This window comes from Cannabis sativa, chromosome 4 (genome assembly GCF_029168945.1).
Source record: "Cannabis sativa cultivar Pink pepper isolate KNU-18-1 chromosome 4, ASM2916894v1, whole genome shotgun sequence".
Lineage (NCBI taxonomy): Eukaryota > Viridiplantae > Streptophyta > Magnoliopsida > Rosales > Cannabaceae > Cannabis > Cannabis sativa.
Genome location: NC_083604.1, coordinates 2,266,974 through 2,290,833, shown reverse-complemented (window position 1 = coordinate 2,290,833; position 23,860 = coordinate 2,266,974). Strand labels below are relative to the sequence as shown.

General features: G+C 31.8%; 1 protein-coding gene across 1 annotated transcript; it reads right to left on the bottom strand.

Annotated features, from left to right (window-relative positions):
• Positions 1–2,972: 2,972 nt before the first annotated feature.
• On the bottom strand, positions 2,973–4,347 carry LOC115713079 (pectinesterase inhibitor 7). Its single transcript, XM_030641564.2, has one exon. It carries the CDS (start codon positions 4,019–4,021, stop codon positions 3,368–3,370), a length of 654 nt encoding a protein of 217 aa, XP_030497424.2. The 5' UTR covers positions 4,022–4,347; the 3' UTR covers positions 2,973–3,367.
• Between the last annotated feature and the right edge of the window lie 19,513 nt (positions 4,348–23,860).

Genomic DNA, 23,860 nt, shown 5'->3' with positions numbered 1-23,860 from the left:
GCTCTAGACATAGGCAGGTTAGGCCCGTACCTAGGGCTCACTCATTTTAAGGGTTCAAATTAAAAAAAAATATATATATTTAAAAAATATACATATTTTTTTTAATAATTTTTAAAAATACTATTTATTTTTATAGTAAGGACCTAAAATATTTTTTTCTTATGATCTATTTTAACTCAGGATCGGCCTTGACAAGCACATTTATTTTTGTGCGGCATAGCCCAACAAAACCCTTCGACGAGAACCTGTTTGTCGTTATGAAATTCTCAATAGTGCTTTCTCAGTAGAAAGAACTTTCTAACATGACCAATTTTGATCCTCAATTTTACGTATTACAATAAATAAGAATTATAAAACACATAATATTAAATAAATGATTCTTGTTACAAAAAATATTAAACAAATTGATGGGGACCAACTTAATTGCCTCGATGATTTCTGGCATATTTTTCAGGATATATATATATATAGCATTTTATTTTTATATAATTATTATATGTTGCATATTTGTCTTATTTATTAATAAATCATTCAATGTGATCATATAATATATATTAAAAAAAATAATGGGTAGGTTTGTGCACGTATGGCGGCAAAAGTCTTTGCTGATCATATATATATAACATACATTATTCTATAAAATAATTGGCAAAATTAGTATTTAAAAAAAATTGTTTTAAAAAAAAATATAGATTTTTTGTAATATGGTTCAATTTTGATAATTATTTATAAAATGGTATGCGATACTCTATGGTTAGTCAAATTTTTGAAATAACTCATTAAAAAATTCCGACAGTGGTAGAATTAATAAAAAAATTATCGTCCTATATTTATTTTATTTCATATCGATCTAATATGTATACGAATAAAATTTAATTTATTAATTGATAGAAAAAATAATAATAAGTATTCAAAAATCAAATATATAAATTATGAGAAATGCTAATTACAACTTCATATTACAACCTCTTAGTTAACCTTCACGTTCGAGAAATTACATGTCGAAATATTTTTTTTCAATTTTTTTATAGCGTTATTCGTTATAATTACAGTATCATCCATGTAAATTTTTGAAAAATTTCGAATAGTTTACAGTACCGAAAATAGAGTTCCTGATATTCCAGTTTACCACGCGCGTTCAAAAAACTTCAAACGTATTTTCGGCACTATAAATTATTCGAAATTTTTCAAAAATTTACAGGAATGATGTTGTAAGCAAAACGAACACCCTGCGAAAAAAAATGAAAAAAAATATTCCGACATGTGTTTTCGGGCGTGGAGGTTGACTAAGAGATTGTAAGAGGAGGCTGACGGTAGTACTCCTTATAAATTATATAATTGGCATGGAACTCGTTAATATTGGTGATACAATTTTTTAAATAATATTCTTTGTCAAATTAAAAATCATTAATTATTGAGATAGTAAAATATTTTCAAACCAAAATTTTCTCTTCTTTAATGATACTTATATAATAATTAAGGAAAATGGGAAAATCTCATCACATCATAAATCTTCGTATAACCCCATAATTAATCTCATCAATTATGTGTTGTTAATGATAATGACAAACGATTGCATTAGTACATATTATATAAATAAATAAATATTATAAATAATTTTATGTAATAATGAGTAAAATAAAGATTAAAACTATATGCTTAAGGCAGATGACAGCAATAATTGACCCCATTTTATTTAACTAACATTATTATAAAAAAATAAAAAATAAAAACATATGTCTCAACAGCAATATATATTATGCTTTTTGTCACATGGCATTATTATTATATATCTAAAGGCATGGGAGACAAATGTAAGTGGAGAATTTAGATTACGTACTTAAAAATAAATTAATTAATTGATAATAATTAATTATGGGAATAATATTTGCATTAATTTTACCAATTTAGCTTTCTTTTAAGCAAAAGCAGCACATACTTTTTTTGGACTTTAATTAAGTTGTTAATTGAAAAAAATTAAATAAATAATAAATTAAAAAACTAAGCTAATGTCTACAAAATTCACTTTAACGATCAATTAATTTTTATAAATATATAGCTAGTATGTATTCTATATGATCCTTTTTAATGTATTTATCTATAAATAATTTTTCAAATCAGATATGGGCAGTTTTGTTTTATGTGGTCATTGAGCATTATCTAATTATTAATTATTGGTTACATTTTATTTTTATTTTTATACATAATACGTACAATTCTTTTTAAAAAAAATCTATGCCCAAGCTTATTAATTTAACTAGGAGATTAGATGCATGATAGTAACTTTTATGTAAGATAATTAATTAATTAATAATATATATAAGAAAATCAATTGTTCAACAAAATATTGTGTATATATTTGCTCTTTTTTATAATGAAGCTTGCCAAGCTTGGTAGTTGGTAGAGCATATATATATATATATGGTTTTAACTACTAATTTTATTTTATGATTTTCTAGCTAGTATATTTATTTACATATGTATTTTGAGATCATATATTTAACAATTCTTTTTTCTGAATCTGTATTATTTAATAAATTCAATATTTTAACAAACTAAATGGTAATAAATAACACGTAATTATTTTGCCTTTTAGCATTGTTTAAAACAAAAATGCAGTATATATATTTAATAAAAATTACACTATATATAAAAAATTTATATATATTTACATAGCCAACTAACTAAGTTTGGACCTAAACCCTACCTAATTCGGGACAAAGAAAAATTCCCATTAAAAAATAAACATATACTATTGGATACAATACATTATGAAATGCATGTTTCTTTTGCTCAAAACAAATAACACAAACTTTTATTATTTTTCAATTTTCTGATCAGTGAGAAAATAAAGTAAAAGGGTACATATTCATTCTAATAGTGAGAACAAAATTAGTTAGCAGAATTGACCAAACTTTTCATTTTAAAAAATAATTTAATAATAATAATAATAAACCTTATGATTACACACCTTTCCTAAACAACAGCAGACAACATTTAAATTTCACGGGCAAAAATTACATAAAGCGACAGAAAAATATATATATATTAGGTCCACATTGAACTCGGAACTCGTAATTCAGTATCGAACTGAACTGAGTCAACTCGGATTCATCATCAAAAAAAAAAAACCATTTCAAAGCTTAAATAATTTACAAAAATAAGAAAAATTCTCACTCAACTCATTCATATGTTAAATTATCCATAGACAGATAACTTACTCTGTCGTGTACATATATGAAGAAATAAACACAAAAACGACAACATTATCATACAAAACGACAGTGTTTCTAAAACCTCTACAAATATATTAGTACCTGTTCAGTAACCAAAAACGACGTCGTACCCCAATAAAACTGTATATATATCAAGGAACGGAATTCTCGGCGTAACGGTTAACGAGAGCGAGGGCATTACTGGTATGCTTTTTAACCTCCGTAGCTCGGTCGATGACGTCAGCTTTCACCGGACAATCGCTAACGTCTTCGAATCCATCCGTACAAGTCTCCTGGTCGGTTAGGGCGGCGCTCATCCATGTCTGAACGTTACTCATCTGAAACCTGAAAACCTCGCCGCCGGCCACGGCTCCGACGACATTGATGTGTCTCATCTGACGGAGAGAGCCGCGGATCTCGTCTACGGCGTCGTCGAAGTTTGAGTAACAGTCGTGAAGTGCGGCGGCGGCGCGGGGGTTCCCGGCTGTGGCGCCGGAGCCGTAGTCGGCTAAGCGCGTGACGTTGGAAACGTAAGCCGCCATGTGTTTTGTCTTGGAAAGGCTTAGTGATACGGCGGCGCGTGCGAGGTGAGCCGGGTCTTTTCCGACTACGGCGGCGTAGCGTGAGAGGGAGGAGAAACAGAGGTCTGGGTAGAGAGTTGTTCCGCAACTTGTACGGATGAAATCTGAGCCGTTGGTTTCGTTATTAGCGTTGTTGTTGTAGTAGTATTCGGCATCAACGGCTAGGATTAATCGGAGAGTGAGGATGAAGAAAATGGAGAGTAGATTTGAGCGTTGAATTTCCATTTTTTTTTTTTTGGTTAAGAGAGTTTTTGTTAGTTAGAACTGGTTTGGCTTTTTGAGTGTTTGGGGTTTAAGTAGGCGCGACTCATCGTGAGAGTTTAATATTGCATTTTAGTCCTCCTATTTTATAATAATTACAACTATTAGTGTAATTGTTTTTGGTGGGGACTCAAAGGTACTTTAATGGAGTGTGAAATTGTACAGAGAAAAGATAAAAGGGCAAATGTGAACACATTGTGATTGTGTACCATATCACTAATTTGTACCAAGTAGTACTTAATTTAGATACCAAGGTTAAGAAAGCATAACAAATAAATATGTCCAAGAAAAAACTAAGATTATTCAGTTTGCATTATTATATTAATAGGAGAAGGAAAATGGAATTTGTCCTCTTCATTTAAGTTACTTAATTGGTGATTGTCGAAATAAATATAATTATGGGAATTATCAAATTATTTAAACGTAATTGGTAAAACTTATTGGCATCATACACTAAATTTTATTATTTTTTTTTATAAAAATACTGCTAGGTGGTACTTTTATTTTTTTACTGTATTTTTTTATAAGCTTCATACTGTAATATATTGTGATGTTTTTTTAGTTGTTCTACTGTATGTTTTGAGTTGTTCTGTTTTGTGTTCTACTTTTATTTTACAGAAATACAGTATTTTTAAAAACTTTTTTGTGCGTGACAATATTTTTGTAAAAATTACCCTAAATTCTAATATTTTTGTAAGTTTCCAACTTGTTTAGTTAATCTCATCAATTAGGCATTATTTTATAAAAAGACATAAAAGTTAATCTATAGAGTGCAATTATCACAACCTTATTAAAATATCAGGATTTTTTTTTTAATGAAATGTGGGATTTTATTATTTATATTTAGAGATATTTTTTATATACAATTCAACCATACATATTTGATTAACTGACACTACCAATGGATCGATCGATAATGGTGTATATCCACGCAAAAAATCTTATATTGCGGATATATGCCAGAATCTTTTTTTTATTTATTTATAAAATATACAATTAATTAATATATATATGAATAAAGTATAATATCTCATATACGTAATACAATCTTGATAGAAGAAAATGTACGTATACGTATTATTAGATACACTCACCAAGTTGATTGATGAAGATATTAGTTCAATATATATAATGTACTCCATATCAATAATTCATCTCATCAACTAAAATAATGTAATAAGTACGAAGAAGAAGAGTTAGAAGTGAAAACGTTGGAAATGCTATAAGACACCAAGTTCTAATCTATACGAGGTAATATATTGGGTTAGCTTAGTATGAGTATTAAATCGTAGTGTATTGTATTATAAATATGATATTATGTTAATTTTTAATTTATATTAAAATATTATATATTTATATGTCAATAAAAATTAATATCACATATAGAATTTACATAAAAATATGACATAGAATACAATTTAATGTAATATTATTTACGATGTAATACGACGTACTAAACAAATTAAAGTGCATTTTAATATCAGATTACACATATTTTGATTTAATTAGTAAATGATATAAAAAATTAGTAATTAATTAATTATATAAGCTAGTGTAGTTGGCATGATATGGTATATTGTGAGGTTACACTATAAATTTATTTACTTTAAGTTACAATAAAATTTGTGATTAAAAATATAAAAGTTGTGACTAATTATAAATTATCATTCATACGTTGTGACTAAAAAGTTTTTATAGTTAAAAGTATTAGTCATAAAAATCACAATTTGTTGTGATCGAATGTATTTTTAGTCATAATATTTGTTGTGCCTAAAACTAATAAATTAGTGACAACTTGTATCTACATCTATGTGTTAGTCACAAATAATTTTTTATTGTGACTAAAAGTTACATTTAGTTACAAAAAAATTTAGTTATGTTGTGACTAAAAAATTATCACTTATAAATATGACTAGTGTGACTAATAAGATTCATTAGTTTCAACTCAAATAATTTATGGACTACAATAGTGGGAACTATACAACAAAAGAATATATGTCATCAAATCTATTGAACTTGGCTTATAGAATTAAACTAATGTCACACTCATAAACACTATGTGTGTACGTTTAGAATTTTTTTCTAGATAAAGACATGTGTTAATGAAACGAAACTTTAAAATAACGACCAATAATATTTGAAAACTAAAATGTTACATTAATTTAATTCGAGTCAATTATGTAGTCATATAAGAAAGATAAGAAAGTTGAACTAAATTCACATAATGAATTGATCGATATAGTAATTAGAGGAAATAAAAAGTATTTGCAACTATGCATGCATGGCTTTCATTTCCCAATTAAATTAATCCCCTTAATTTGGGGGTTTTTTTTAATTAAAAAAATTGCATACGGATAATAAGGAGAACTTAATTAAGTAATAAAATTCAAGCTTGGAGTGCAGTACACGAATGAATTAGCTTATTATATATAATTTTTATATTAATGATCATCACATGCATGCATAATTAAACCACTTGACTTCCCACTTAAAATTACTATTTATATACATATGAATATGAACATTGTTAATATTTGCCACCGGCCCACGTTGATGCAATTTAAATCACTTTAGGTCTTTAACCAAAGATTAATATATAATTAAAAAAGGCTTGTAATTTCACTAACTATTTTTATTAATGTACTTCTTTTATGTTTGAAAATAAAATTATGTAGTTTCTAATGAGATGATCCCTTCCAAAAAATCTCAAGAATCTTTAGTTAAAATGGAATTCCAACTCAGAGTTTTTGAGATTTTGAGAAGGGCTACTCTTTGGAGAACACAATATGATGAAAGTTGTATGCTAAGTTCGAGAAGAATAATTATTGTCTATTGTTGGCTATCTTTGTCTAGGTAAATTTTAGATTACTTAGAAAAAGTGAGTGACCCGTTTAATTAGGTACAAGATATATTCACATGTTATGTAATGACCAAATTTGGAAGTAGTTGTGGATAAATTAAGAAATATATTAATTTTTTCAATATTATTTTGCAAAATTATATTTTATTATAATTACAAATAGTACTGTTTAAGTTTTTTCATGTTGTTGAATAAGTTTGCTAGGGTATCTCAAATGTAATTTTATAAGTTTGTCATGAAGATAATGTTTGAACATAGAAATTTGAAAGAAGTTAATCTACTATTTAAATATAATTGAATCATCATGATCATAAAAATGAATTAGTTAACGTTACATATATATCTATGATGAGTTTGTTTTTGAATAGAGAATTAATATAGAGAGCCAAAGTCATATCACAATTAATTTGTTAGGCTAGAAAAATGATGGAAAACTATAACTATATATATACTTATATAGTGGCGTGGTTGTTATTAATTAAGTGTGTTTAGACTAAATTAGTGCATAATTATAATTAGTAGCTGCAGTAGTGGTGGTTGGTGGTTGAGTATAGTGTTGCTTTATATATATAATAGCATACTTGTTTAATTGAGTAATGGAAATTGGCTATATAGTTTATGGGTCACCAATTGTTGCACTATATATATATTTATATATATATATAGGAGTCCCTTAATCCACACAAGCCCCATCAGCCGACCATGTATTGTTGAGAAAAATGCACAAACCAGTGACTAGTAAACACCAGTAACCAGTAACCATTTCCTCTGTTTTCTCTACTAGCCGTTGTGGTCCTACTCTGCCTCCTTTTTCCGTCTGACAGCTCATCATTGGATCCATCATTGCCTCATGATTTTCTGCACGTTTCTGTTATTGCCTTTTTACAGAATATTCCCTTTATTGTTAGTAAATTGCTGAGGTGTAATATCTCTAGAATGATCTTGTAAATCTATAAAAGGAATGAATGAATTCAAGCTCATTGAGCTGAACATTTTGCAAAATATTCTCTCTGCATTTCTTTACTTGGTATCAGAGCGGCCACTGACAGAATGTCGACAGGCGATAACTCCACCCCTGAAACACCAACAAACCGTTCAGCTCCTGCAGGAAACAATGGTATCAACCATTCCTCCACTACAACAGTAAACACAAGCCATGGAGTAATCGTACCACAATTTGGAAGCACTCTAAATCAGCCCTTTGCACTTAAGTTGGACAGAAACAACTTTTCTCTATGGAAAACAATGGTATCTGCCATTGTTAGAGGGCATCGTCTTGATGGATACCTCAAAGGCACAAAGCCCAGACCAGCCGAGTTCATCACCACTGCTGCTACTGAAGATGGACAGCAGAGTGCAGATCTGGAAGTTAACCCAGAATTTGAACAATGGATTGTTCATGACCAACTCCTTATGGGATGGCTCTATGGTTCCATGACAGAGAGTATAGCTACTGAAGTTATGGGGTGTGATTCTTCAGCAGCACTCTGGCAAGCTCTTGAAGCCTTATATGGAGCACATTCCAAAGCCAAAATGGATGAATACAGGACAAAGATCCAGACAGCCAGGAAGGGCTCTCTCAGCATGGTCGACTACTTGAAACAAAAAAGGCAATGGGCTGATGTTCTTGCCTTGGCAGGTGACCCATATCCTGAATCTTTGCTTATCTCTAATGTTTTATCTGGTCTAGATCTGGATTATCTACCTATTGTTTTGCAAGTTGAGGCTAGAGCTTCAACAACCTGGCCAGTTTTGCAGGATATCTTACTCAGTTTTGACAGTAAGATAGAAAGGCTGAGTGCTATTTCTGGTGTTAACAAACACTCCAACAGTTCAGCAGCTCCTAATGCTAACTATGCCAACAAGACTCCACACTCAGGAGGGAGTCAAGGGTACTCAGGAAATCATGGTGACTCGGGTCACAATGGTGGTCGAAGAGGAGGACATAACAACAACAATAGAGGAAGGTTTGGCACCAGAGGAAGAGGAGGAAGATCTGCAGGACCACGACCAACTTGCCAAGTCTGTGGCAAGTATGGCCATTCTGCAGCACACTGTTACAATAGGTTCGATGAGACCTATATGGGCTCTGTTCCTGCTGGTGCGACTGGTGCAAACAAGCCCAACAATCAGCAACATGCTTCTGCGTTTGTTGCCACACCTGAAATGGTGGAGAATGATTCCTGGTATGCTGATACGGGCGCGAGTAACCATACTACTGCAGATGTTAACAACTTGAATCAGAAAACCAAGTACTCGGGTAAGGAATCTCTGACAGTAGGTGATGGTACAAAGCTAAAAATCAATCATGTTGGTACTGGTTGTTTGCATGCTATTGATAGAGGACCTTTAATTTTAAAAGAAATGTTACATGTGCCCGATATTACAAAGAACTTAATTAGCATTTCGAAACTAACCAGAGATAATAATGTTGATGTTGAGTTTACATCTGAATTTTGTTATGTGAAGGACAAGGAAACAAAGAAGGTGGTTCTTCAGGGGAAGCTTAAAGATGGACTTTATCACTTCAGCTCACCGAATGCATCTGTCAATCTTTGTCATAGCAGTCCATTCAGTCATAGTGTTACTCCCTTTACTGGTGTATCTAGTTTATCCAAATCCAATGTAACTCAGCATACTGCTGTGAAGTCTTTCAATTCAATCAAGGATAAATGGCATAGGAGATTAGGCCATCCATCCAGTCGTGTTTTAAATTCTGTGTTGTCTCAAATTAATGAAAAACCTCTTAAGAATGATCTTGAGCATTTTTGTGAAGCTTGTCAACTAGGGAAATCACACTTACTGCCATTTAAGACTAATCATGAAAAAGCAAAAGTCCCTCTCGAATTGGTTCATACAGACATTTGGGGCCCTGCTCCTGTAATGTCTAACACGAACTTTAGATTCTACATACACTTTGTAGACGATTACAGCAGGTACACTTGGATTTATCCTTTAAAAGCTAAATCCGATGCCCTCTCAGCCTTCACTCATTTCCAAACTCTTGCTGAAAACTTACTCGATAGAAAAATAAAGTCCCTTAAGTCTGATGGTGGTGGTGAATACCAAGCTTTCAACAATCATGTTGCTGAAAGAGGTATTGATTTCCAACAATCTTGTCCCCATACCTCAGCTCAAAATGGAAGAGCGGAGAGGAAGCATAGACACATTGTGGAAATGGGTCTAACTCTTCTTGCTCAAGCCGGTATCCCACAAAAATATTGGTGGGATGCCTTCCAAACCTCGGTTTATTTGATCAATAGACTGCCTACTCCTGTGCTCAAAGGAAAATCACCCTTAGAGGTCTTGTTTGGTAAGAAACCCGACTACAAATTCTTAAAAACGTTTGGCTGCACTTGCTATCCTTGCCTCAGACCATACCAGTCCCACAAGTTTCAATATCACTCAACCAAGTGTGTTAATCTTGGTTATAGTGATAGGCACAAAGGATACAAGTGCCTTAGTAGCACGGGAAGACTATACATTTCAAGAAATGTCATCTTCAATGAAGATGAGTTTCCATTCTTGACAGGTTTCCTAAACACTCATCAAAATGAACAAACTGTCCATGTATCAGTTCCCTCATGGTCTACAATGCTAAACATACCTTTTAGTTCAAGTCAAACTCCCTCTGTACCATCAGAACCAGAAACACCTACACCACCAGCTGATGATTCTGAAGAACCACCGTCTGCACCTCAATCTACTCATAACATCAGTCAGGTACATAACTCACCCTCTTCACTAACATCTGGTGAATTTGAAATAGCTCATGAAGAAGAACAGGAAGCAGCTGTTGATCTTGTACCCGAGAACATGCCTGCTGATGACCATGAAGATGTAATACAACCTCCAAAAGCTTCAATCATTCCCACTCATCCTATGACAACCAGAGGGAAAGCGGGAATATTTAAACCAAAGATGTACTTGGCTACAGCAAAATGGAAAACAAATCCATACCTTGATGTCCCAACTAATATACAAGAAGCTTTGGCACACCCAGGATGGAATCGGGCTATGAACGAAGAGAAAAATGCATTGGTAAGGAATCAAACTTGGATTCTTGTCCCTTACATTGATGGTATGAATATCGTAGGGAACAAATGGGTATATAAAATCAAACTCAATTCCGATGGATCTGTTGAGAGACTTAAGGCACGTTTGGTGGCGAAAGGCTTTAACCAAAGGGCTGGCATTGATTATAGTGAAACTTTTAGCCCTGTGGTTAAAGCCTCAACCATTAGAATTATCTTAACCATTGCTGTCTCGAAAGGTTGGACAATTCGGCAACTCGATATAAACAATGCGTTTCTCAACGGAAAGCTTGAAGAGAAAGTTTACATGCAGCAACCCGAAGGATTTATAGATCCTGACAAACCGAATCATGTCTGCCTTCTCAATAAGTCTCTCTACGGTCTTAAACAGGCGCCTCGTGCCTGGTTCGACAAACTCAAATCCACCTTGGCAAGCTGGAAATTCATGAACTCTCGAGCCGATTCCTCTCTGTTCTGGTATGCAAGTCCAACGGATATAGTGATTGTTTTGATCTACGTGGATGATATCATAATCACGGGAAATGACACTATCAAGCTTCAGCAGTTTGCAGACAAACTCAACCAAGCCTTTGCTCTCAAAGACCTTGGAGACCTTCACTACTTCTTAGGAATTGAAGTAGTGCGTGATGAAACAGGAATCTATCTGAGTCAATCCAAGTATATTCATGAGTTATTAAAGAAAACCAGTATGATGCATGTGAAGCCTTGTGCAACTCCAATGACAGTTGGAAAAATGCTGTCTATTTCTGATGGAGAACTACTGGAAAATCCAACCGAATACAGGAGTATCATTGGCGCTTTGCAGTATTTAACACACACAAGACCCGACTTAAGTTTCTCCGTAAACAAGTTAAGTCAGTTCCTTAAGGCACCAACAACAGCCCACTGGTCAGCTGCTAAAAGAATTCTAAGGTACCTAAAAGGAACATTGTTTCACGGCTTACACATTAAAGTGTGTGACAGACTTAGCTTGGTTGGATTCTCAGATGCAGACTGGGCAAGTTGCCCAGACGACAGAAGATCAACAGCCGGTTATTGTGTGTATCTTGGAGACTCATTGGTGTCTTGGTCCTCGAAGAAACAAGCAGTCGTTTCCCGCTCAAGTACAGAGTCGGAATATAGAGCTTTGGCACAAGTTTCTGCAGAATTAACTTGGATTCAATCACTGCTACAAGAATTAAAATTCCCCCTTCCAGCAACACCAATAACATGGTGTGATAACTTAGGAGCTAGTGCCCTTGCCACAAATCCTGTCTATCACGCACGAACCAAACACATAGAATTGGATGTTCATTTCGTGCGTGATAAAGTCCTAAACAAGCAGCTGGAAATTCGATATATTCCCTCACATGATCAAACGGCAGATTGTCTCACCAAAAGCCTCACTGGTTCTCGTTTCCATTTTTTAATTGACAAACTAGGTGTGGTTCAATCCCCACTTAGTTTGAGAGGAGGTGTTGAGAAAAATGCACAAACCAGTGACTAGTAAACACCAGTAACCAGTAACCATTTCCTCTGTTTTCTCTACTAGCCGTTGTGGTCCTACTCTGCCTCCTTTTTCCGTCTGACAGCTCATCATTGGATCCATCATTGCCTCATGATTTTCTGCACGTTTCTGTTATTGCCTTTTTACAGAATATTCCCTTTATTGTTAGTAAATTGCTGAGGTGTAATATCTCTAGAATGATCTTGTAAATCTATAAAAGGAATGAATGAATTCAAGCTCATTGAGCTGAACATTTTGCAAAATATTCTCTCTGCATTTCTTTACTTGTATATCCTTTTCCCTACTTAAGTCGGTTTTCTTTGGTTGGTTCGTTTATGGATTTTTAGGAGGTTTCAATATAATAAGCACATATATAATATGTATGACTTTTATATACATAAGAGTAGTGACACCGTTAATTTTTTATTACAAACTCTTAATTAATCTTTATACCCGAAACACATGCATGATTTTTTTTTTTCAAAAAAATCTTCATGGGAATGTTTGTTCTGTTACAATACATTTTTATAAACTTTTAAAAAATTTATAAATAATTTATATATAGTGCTAAATATATGTATGAAATTTTTTAAACATACAAAATAGATTAAAATACCAAAAATTCTAATTTTGATATTGTAAATTATTTAGAATTTATTAAAAAAAATTACAAGAATTATATTATAATTATCATCATAACGAATTTTGAACGTAAACATTATTTAAAAAATTATAATAAAAAATTATAATTAACACAATCCAAATATATATAAATATAGATATATATATATAGTTGCTCACTATATATAGTATGGGTGAAGCGTGCAACTTAATTTTGATGTGAAGTTTATAGTGCATGCATACCCGTTTCCTCCACAAAAGTGGTTATAATTAATATTATTAATGCTCAATCTAGAAGCTTATACTCTAATTATAAGTATACACATATATATACACATAGATATATATATAGGTACTAGCTAGCTAGTATGATCACTATTTTTATATATTAACTAATTATATAGGTACTATATATAGCTACTGGCCCTATCCAACACAATCATATAAAAGTATGTTTTTCAAATAATTACACAATTTAATTATTATTGTAGAAATTAAATATGTGTCACTTTGGAATTTAGGGTATTAATTCCATCAGCTTATACTTATTTTATTTTAATTTCTAAAATACTTTATTAAAATTTTATTTTCTCACTTTTACCTTATGCCAGTTTTCTTATTTCTTTCTCTATATCATTTAAATATGATATTTATTATATATTTAACTTATATAAACAAAAAAATTAAAAGTATTAAATATTAAATATTAAATATATATATAGAAAATAAAGAAGAACGAGAAATTATTAAAATATTGTTCGAATAATATTTATAATGTAAAATTTTAAGCTTTTATATAACTCATTGGATGGAATACAATTTTAACATATATTCTTTGTAATTTACCTTTTGAATTATTTTAAAGACGTTGTTATGAATATTTTATGAGATTCGAATTATTTACACAAGACAAACCATTTTTGTTCTATATAAGCTTAGTCATATTTTGTACCTATATTCTAATTATTAAAGACGTGATGATGCTGTTATGGGAATAAAAATATACAATTTTTTTTTACCAAACTAGATGTGAATTTGTCCACAATGAAAATTTTACATTTTTTGCTCAACCAAGAGAGATAGTGTGGTTCCCATTTTCTCAGTTGCTATTTTAAGATACACTTTGTCTTTTCAAAAAAAAAAAAGAGAGAGATAGTGTGGTTTGGTATGTCACTACAACAATTTTAAATATTAGAGACGACTATTTTAAGATATAGGTATTATAAACGACTTTGATCGATGTGTCACTCCTTTAAAAATTTAATTAGTAACTTCTTTTCACTTCGAACGGCTTTAAGGACGATAAATATTACCCATAAAACTTTTAGGGACGATAAATATTTTTTTTGAAGGAAGGGACGATAAATATTTAAGTGTTCTATTGTTGATTTTGGATGAGATTTTTCCCGCCCGTTTCATGATGTAGTTTAATTACTAATTCTTTTTGTGCCCTAATTCATCATATAAATTCATAAAAAGTATGTACGTAAAAAACTATTATAAATTACTACGTACTGAAAAAAAAAAGAAAAAGAAAATAAATTAAACTCTTTAATTAATTATAGCCAGAGAATTATTTAATTGATCGACGTAACGTTGTTGTTTTATTTGTATTTGCTCGCTTTGTTATTATATAATTGAACGTAAAAAACATTTTACTATTGAATATGATTAATGCATGTGATCATTTTCAATATATATAGACATTTCAAACTATATATTAAACTAGTTAGTTTGACTAAAAAGTGAGAAACAATATTATTCACTTTACCTCTAAAAAATTGTGCAGTTTTTGGATTATTTATCACTATAAAACAAATAAGTGTAATATTTGACAGTAATAACAGAGATATACAATGAGAAAATGAAATGGTATTATCCCAACAAACAAACCATAAGTAATAATGGAGAATTTATTCAATAGAAATTCAGACTATATACACTACGTGTCATTATATAATTCAGACAATATTTTAGCACAACACCCCAAATTTATTAATTACACTCATATCTTTATCTTGTATCCATATACTTCAATAAATTTTGTTTTTACCACTTATTTGTAGTTTTTTCACTTAACAAAATCACCTATAGTAAATAAACATTATATAATTGACCAAAAATTTAATAAATTATAAGAATATATCAATATGTATAATTTTTTTTTTACCTTTTAAACTTTTTTTTATTTATAAAAATACATTTTTGGTATAAATAATAAATTATTTTTCTTTTATTTTATAGTTTATTTATATTTATATTATCACTATAGAAAAAACCTACTTTTAGTGACAATATTTTAGTCAAAACATAAATTTTTTGTAACTAAATGTGACTTTTAGTCGCAATATAAAAAGTTACTTGTGACTAAAACATAATATTTAGATACATGCAAGTAGTCACTAATTTAGTTTTAGTCTCCATACAAATTGTGATTTTTATGATTAATATATTTAGTCACAGACCTTTTAGTCACAAACATAAGAATGATAATTATAATTAATCACAATTTTTTCACTTTTAGTCACAAATTTTGTTGTGACTAAAAGTAAAAAAATTTGTAGCGTGAGGTTGAAATCACATTGTTTTTCAGTTATTTTCTTAGTTTTTACTGAGCAAAATGTATATTTGTACATTTAAAACTTTACTTTTTGCTGAGCAAATCGTGAGAAGTCATCTGAAAATGAGTTTCGGAAGTCTAGCTTGTCCATTACGAAAGTAATCTTCAGGGAAGCTAGTCGTCCTCCAGTTCTGAAAGGCTAACTGTTCCCTCAAGATGGGGGTTCCAGATAAGTTTGCCCCAACTGGCTTTTAATCTATCTAGAACATCCTTCTAGGATTAAGCTTCATCTGCTTGGGACATTCGTCAAGTGTGCTTCATTTCAGAAAGCTCGCGCTAAAGCTGACGTAGATATCTTGTTACAAAGAGTTTGTTAAGTATGTTAAGTCCTAATTCACTTAACAACTTAATTATTGCAACAACCAACTTTGAAATTCATTTTCTAAATCTGTAAATACCACCATATCTTCATCATTAGAAGAATACCACAGAAGAAGATTTTGAGAGCAGAGGTTGAGAGTGAGATTGAGAGGTAGAGAGAGGCATAGAGAAAAGAGAAAGATTAGATTTTGGGACTTGTATGAAGAAGTTTCTGTAGATGTAAAAGTTTCTTGAGTAAGAGTGTGAGAGAAACACTTTGAGAAAATCCTAACAAAGAATCGATCTCAACTGTAATGTACCCTAGTTCTTGCACAATTACTAAAGACATTTTAGTGGTGTTCCATAACTGGTGTAGTGTTATATATCACATCGATCTATAAGACTTGAACCAGTATATATCTTGATGTTGTTTCTAAGGGTGTTCATTGGATCACATCCAATGGATTTAGACCCATCCGATCCAATCCAATTGAATTGAGTCATCCGATCCGATCCGATCCAATGGATGTATTGGATTGGATCGGTTCCATCCATTAGATGCTTTAATTGGATTTTTATTAGATTAGATTGGATCCATCCAATGGATCCAATGGATGAATCCATCCATTTTAGCTACTATTTAGGCAAAGAAAAAAATATATGAAAAAATATAATTTAAAACCTAATAATTCAACATAGATAATAAAATAATATATAAAATATTAAATAAAATAATTAAATATATAAAATGATAAATATTAAATATTAGATGATATATTGGATTGGATCGGTTCGGTTATCCATTGGATCGGATGTCTCATCCAACATCCGATCCGATCCAATTGGATTTTTAAAATTTGCATCTGATCCGATCCAATTATGATTGGATATCCGATTCTATTGGATCGGTCGGTTGAGATTGGATCGGATGACTTTCTGCACACCCCTAGTTGTTTCTACTTTTTTCTTACTTTAATCATTTTTGCTTTTAATTATTCTGTTCTATCTGTTTTATCTTTGATTTTTTATTGTGATTTTTGTTGAGTCATTACTGATTGTTTGTTGATTTATTTTAAATTTGATCTGATTGTGCATACCGATTGTAATTTTCTCACAAAAACATGAAAAATAAAATAAAAATATTTTTTTTAAAATATCTTATTTTATATATAAAAAAAATTATATTAATATTATCCTTATTGGTATAATATAGGAATCTTACAAAAATACTAAATTTTGGGCTAAAGTTTATAATTTTACTATTACACGGAATTTTTTACCAATATATTGTTTCTTTTATAAAACAACCGTAAAACAACAGTGGAACAACTAAAAAAAATCGTGAAAACTTAATACAGTATAGTATAAAATTACACAATATTTTTGAAAAAATTTTTGTCCCGCAATTAAAAAAAAAGTAATAAGTTTGAAATTTTAGTAGTGTAAAAACTCCTAGAATATATGGTATATATATAGTACTCAAAACTTCAATATGAAAACGTCTTAATTAAATTAGGTTCAAACTTAAAGAGTACAAAATGTAAAGATTGACATTAATTGGAAATGGACGGCGTAATTCGCTCAAATTGGAGATCATCTCTCATGATTAACCATATCTATATGTATATATATAATGTTTGAAAAGGTGATGATTGTATTTGTAAGGGGCCCTTAACCAAAGAATTATCTTCATGCAAAAGCTTTGTAATGAAGTTGTTTGTTTGTTTGTGGGACCAAGACCAAGCCCCAAGATTATTTTGTGGTGTTTTAATTATAAAAAAAATAATATGAATTTCAAAAGGGGAAACATGGCTTCACAAATGAACATTATGATCATCAAAAGATTTAAACAAAAAAAAAATGTTTTTTTACTTATTATATGTTTTGTAAAGCCCTAGCATTGTGTCCATCCACTCCAAAAAAATAAATAAATAAATGAAAAGAGTAATATTATTACCGGATTCAACTCCGTTGAATGAGGGGGTTAAACATTGTTTCAAAGATTTCACCTACTATACTATGTACCATCTTTATATATGTTCATTATCTCTACTTAATAGTAATTACACTTTATAATTTGGTTTTGGTTTTCAACAAGATATAATTGTAACTAAGCACATAAGTGGTATAAGTATTATATATAGTTGGTGGTATTGAAGTATGAGAGATCAAGAAATTAAGAAAGAAAAAGAGAGTCAAGCTAGCTTGGCATGTGGCAGTGTTAGATACCTATATTGATAATATATAAAAACTTAATACTATATATAAGATGTATGAATTACTCTTTTTATTGTCAATTAATTTTGATATGTATACATTTATTTATTCCTACTTTCTCAACCATACACTTTCACATTTTGACACGAAAGTTTGTATAAGAAAATTCTTGAAGTAGAACATGTTGGATTAAAAATCCTTTTGTGGGCACATATGTATAATGTATATGCTATTATAAAGTGTGATACAAAATTAAGTGACCAATTATGTTATGGGTATCAAAAGGGTATTAAAGTGTCATGGAATTAATGTGTAGATACCATAAGTTAATTTATAATTTGTTGAGGGGCCAAATTATAAATACCCAAGAGTTATTCTAAGATGACTCTATAAATAGGTAGTGGTCCCCAAGAAACACTAGGGTTTCTGTATTCTCTCCTTCCCCATCAGAGAAAATACCTAAGAAAATAGTGTATTCTTGGAAGATCAAAACCTTCTCTGTAATCTCCAACAATGGCTTCAGGTTAGTGCTTCCGCTCATATTTTATCATCTTCTTTAATTTAGCAAAGGATGATTTATGATTTAGGGTTTTCTATATTAAAGCACTTTTAGGAATATGTTTGGATCTGTGATTTATATATTTCATAAGTGTTTTATAAATACTAACAAGTGGTATCAGAGCCTCCTTTGTTGAATTAATTGAAGATCTGATGATTTGGTTTATGAAATTTGGGGATTTTAAAAATTAAGGTTTTGATTTTCTTTGAATTGTACTGCTGCCGTAATATTTTGGGTTTAGTATATGTGTATCAATTATTTTTTTTGGTTGCTGGTAATGCCCGATTATATATATATATATGCATATGCGTGTTATTGATATATATATGCCCGATTATATGTATAAGAACAATTGTTCTCTTTTTTTGTTGGGGAGCGTGTTGTCTATGACTTCGGCTTCTGTATTGGCTTCAGTTTTGCTTTGCAAAGTTGATTATTAGGTTTTGTTTTATCTTCTTTCACTGTTTTTTGAAAAGCCCAATCCAGAAAATTTTTGTTTTATCTAAATGATATATTCGGCTTTAGTAATTTAGTTTTATCTGTTTATTAATATATTATGCGATCCTATCGATATATGGGTTCATGTGCGTGAGTGTCTCTCATAGTATATATATGATTAATTTATTGATGTCAGCGTAAACAATTTCATATATTACAATTTAGTTTATTTTATGACTTGCTGTATATATATATATATATCTTATTAAAGTTTTATACATATTTATAAATAATATGCTTCAGTACTATGTTATATATATATATAGTACAGTATAGTTTGGTAATTATATATTTTGGTGCAAACAATTTAATTCAAATTTTGGTGTTGGTTTAGGACTAATATTTTGAATAAATTAATTAAAACAATACGTCGCCAAAGTGACCTCTTTTGTGTAGATTAATTTATTTAAATATTAGGTTGGTTGTGTGTTTGTAATTGATGCTTATATTGACTAGCCCAAAGGTAAGTGAATATTTTGCTAGATTTCAAACATACCTGTGGCGATAAATGTGTGACAATTATAAGGTATTTTGTGTGAGCAATACGTTAGTCCAAAGATTAATCTATTGTTTGACACAGTTTTATTGTCAATATTTGATTGCTACACCAAGAGTACCGCTTACAGTTAATATTACTGTCCAAAGACTTGATATTAATGTGTGTTTGGTATCTTGAGATGGGATTAACCAAATTTTGAATTTATTGTTTAATTATGCATATTAATGTGAGCTTGTTTTATTTGTTCTATATTCAGCTAGTTCATCTTCTGCTGCTTCAATATCTGCTAACATTAATTCTATTCCTATGCTTAATGGGACCAATTTCAAGGATTGGAAAAGGAACCTACTTATAGTTCTGGGATGTATGGATTTGGACCATGCACTAAGGAATGAACAACCTGCACCTCTCACTAAGGAAAGTTCCCATGATGATAAAAGGGAATTTGAGAGGTGGGATCGTTCAAATCGCATGAGTCTAATGATTATGAAACACAGCATTCCAGAAGCCTTTTGGGGCACAGAATCCGAAGGGGTTACTATGGCTAAGAATTTCCTTGAACAAATTGAGGAACGTTTTGCTAAAAACGATAAGGTTGAAATGACAACACTTCTTGGTTCTTTAATGAACATGAAGTATAAGGGTCAAGGAAATGTAAGGGAGTACATTATGGAAATGCATCATATTGTCTCAAGATTAAGGACACTTAAGATTGAGCTTTCAGATGATGTACTTGTACTCATGGTTTTGTTAACGCTTCCTCCACAGTTTAACCAATTTAAAATTAGTTACAACTGTCAAAAGGAGAAATGGACTCTCAACGAGCTTATTTCTCATTGTGTGCAAGAGGAAGAAAGGTTGAAAAAGGACAAAACCGAAAGTGCTCATTTGGCCACTACTCCTAAGGATAAGGGCAAGAAAAGGAAATTTGAGAATGAAGCTGCTAAGGGTCCAGTTCAAAAGAAACAACAACAGGATTCTAAGGGTTGTTTCTTTTGTGACCAACCTGGACATGTGAAGAAAGATTGTGCCAAATATCACGCATGGCGTGTAAAGAAAGGTATTAATCTTGCTTTGGTCTGTTCTGAGGTTAATTTAGTTTCAGTACCTAGAAACACTTGGTGGATAGATTCTGGTGCTACTACTCACATAAGTGTTTCTATGCAGGGTTGCCTGAGCTACCGAAAGCCAAGTGATGGTGAAAGATACATCTTTGTGGGCGATGGTCAATCGGTGGAAGTGGAAGCAATTGGGCATTTCAGATTGTTATTAGGAACTGGTTCTTATTTGGATTTGAAAGACACTTTTGTTGTGCCGTCTTTTAGGCGGAATTTAGTTTCTGTTTCTTTGTTGGACAAATTTGGATATTGTTGTTCATTTGGAAACAATCAGTTTACTTTGTCTTTAAATTCAAATATTATTGGAACTGGTTATTTGAATACTTATGACAATCTTTATTTGTTAGAAACAATTGCATCCTATAATGAAACCTTGCATGTGGAATCACGAGGTACTAAACGCAAATTAAATAAAGAAAATTCAGCGTCATTATGGCATAAACGCTTAGGTCATATCTCAAGAGGTAGAATTGAGCGTCTTGTGTCTGATGACATTTTAGAGTCTCTTGACTTCACAGATTTCAATGTCTGTGTAGATTGTATCAAGGGAAAACAGACCAAAACTAAGAGATTGGGTGCCAATAGAGCTTCAGAAGTCTTAGAATTGATTCACACAGATATTTGTGGGCCATTCCCTACGGCATCTTGGAATGGTCAACAATATTTTATATCATTCATAGACGATTACTCACGTTATGGGTACCTATATCTCATTCATGAAAAATCTCAGTCTGTGGACGTGTTCAAAGCTTACAAAGCTGAAGTTGAGAATCAACTCAACAAAAGGATTAAGAACGTCAAATCTGATCGTGGTGGTGAGTACTACGGTAGATATGATGGCTCAGGTGAACAACGTCCAGGACCATTTGCTAAATTCCTAGAGGAATGTGGTATTGTCCCACAGTACACCATGCCAGGATCACCTAGCATGAATGGTGTTGCTGAGAGACGAAATAGGACTCTTAAGGATATGGTAAGGAGCATGATCGCTCATTCTACCTTACCAGAGTCCCTCTGGGGAGAAGCATTAAAGACAGCAGCTTACATTCCGAATAGAGTACCAAGTAAAGCAGTTGCAAAAACACCTTATGAGCTTTGGACAGGGTCGAAAGCCTAGTCTAAAGCATTTTCACATTTGGGGATGTCCAGCTGAGGCAAGGCCTTATAGGCCACATGAAAATAAATTGGACTCCAAAACAGTTAGCAGCTACTTTATTGGTTATTCTGAGCGATCTAGGGGCTATAAGTTTTATGATCCCACTGTCAGAAATATTATTGAGACGGGAACTGCAACATTTTTTGAGGATATTGAATTTGGGGGGAGAAATAAGGTTAGAGACATTGTTTTTGAGGAGGAATTGAATTCAAACTCAGTTCCTACTATCATTTTAGACAATGTTCAGGCTTCCACACCTGTCATTGATCAAGAAATGAATCCGGAACCTCAACAAGACAATGTTGAACAACTCCCAAATCAAAATGAGGCTATTGTTCCAGAAGAACAAATTCAACACCCTCAAGAACAAGAGCCATTAAGGAGGTCCACAAGAGAGAGAAGAAATGCTATTTCAGATGACTATTTTGTATTTCTTCAAGAACATGAGGATGAAATTGGAATGATGGAAGATGATCCAATCAACTTGCATCAGGCCATGAAAAGTTCTAACTCTCAAAAGTGGATTGATGCCATGGATGAAGAGAATAAGTCTATGCAAGACAATAAAGTTTGGGAAGTTGTCCCATTACCAGAAGGTGTAAAACCAATTGGTTGTAAGTGGATACTTAAAACCAAGAAGGATGAATATGGTAATGTGGTGAGATTTAAGGCACGTCTTGTAGCAAAAGGCTATACTCAGAAACAAGGCATTGATTATACAGAGACTTTCTCTCCGGTTTCATCGAAAGACTCTTTTAGGATAATATTGGCACTTGTTGCTCATTTTGACCTTGAGTTACATCAGATGGATGTTAAAACAGCGTTTCTCAATGGCGACATTGATGAGACAATTTATATGGAGCAACCAGAAAACTTTGTGGTTGGTGACCCAAAGAATATGGTTTGCAAATTAAAGAAATCTATCTATGGACTCAAGCAAGCTTCTCGTCAATGGTATCACAAGTTTCATCAAGTAATTATCTCATTTGGTTTTGAGATGAATATTATTGATGATTGTGTATATCACAAGTTCAGTGGGAGTAAATACATATTTATGGTTCTATATGTCGATGACATATTGCTTGCCACTAATGATATAGGCTTATTGCACGAAACCAAGAGATTTTTATCTAAGCAATTTGAGATGAAAGATCTTGGTGACGCCTCTTTTGTATTAGGAATTCAAATACGTCGAGATCGTTCTCGGGGTATTCTTGGATTATCACAAAAGAGCTATATCGATAAAGTACTCAAAAGATTTGGCATGCAAGATTGTAGACCAGGTGATACCCCTGTTGCTAAAGGAGACAAATTCGATCTTAGACAATGCCCTAAAAGCAGCCTTGAAATTCGGGGAAATGAAAAAGATTCCCTATGCATCAGTTGTAGGGAGTCTAATGTATCTTCAGGTATGTACGCGTCCAGATATTGCGTACATTGTTGGGATGTTAGGCAGATATTTAAGCAACCCTGGTATGGACCATTGGATAGCGACGAGAGGGTTATGAGGTATCTTCGTAACAAAAGATTACATGCTCACATACAGGAAATCAGATCATTTGGAGGTCGTAGGGTATTCTGATTCTGATTTCGCTGGATGCCAAGATAGCAGAAGGTCTACATCAGGCTACATTTTCTTGTTAGCTGGAGGAGCTATATCCTGGAAAAGTGTCAAACAGACACTTGTAGCTTCTTCCACTATGGCAGCAGAATTCGTAGCGTGTTATGAGGCATCAAATCAGGGAATATGGCTGAGAAACTTTGTCACTAGGCTGCGTATTTTGGAGAATGTTGAAAGACCACTTAAGATATTC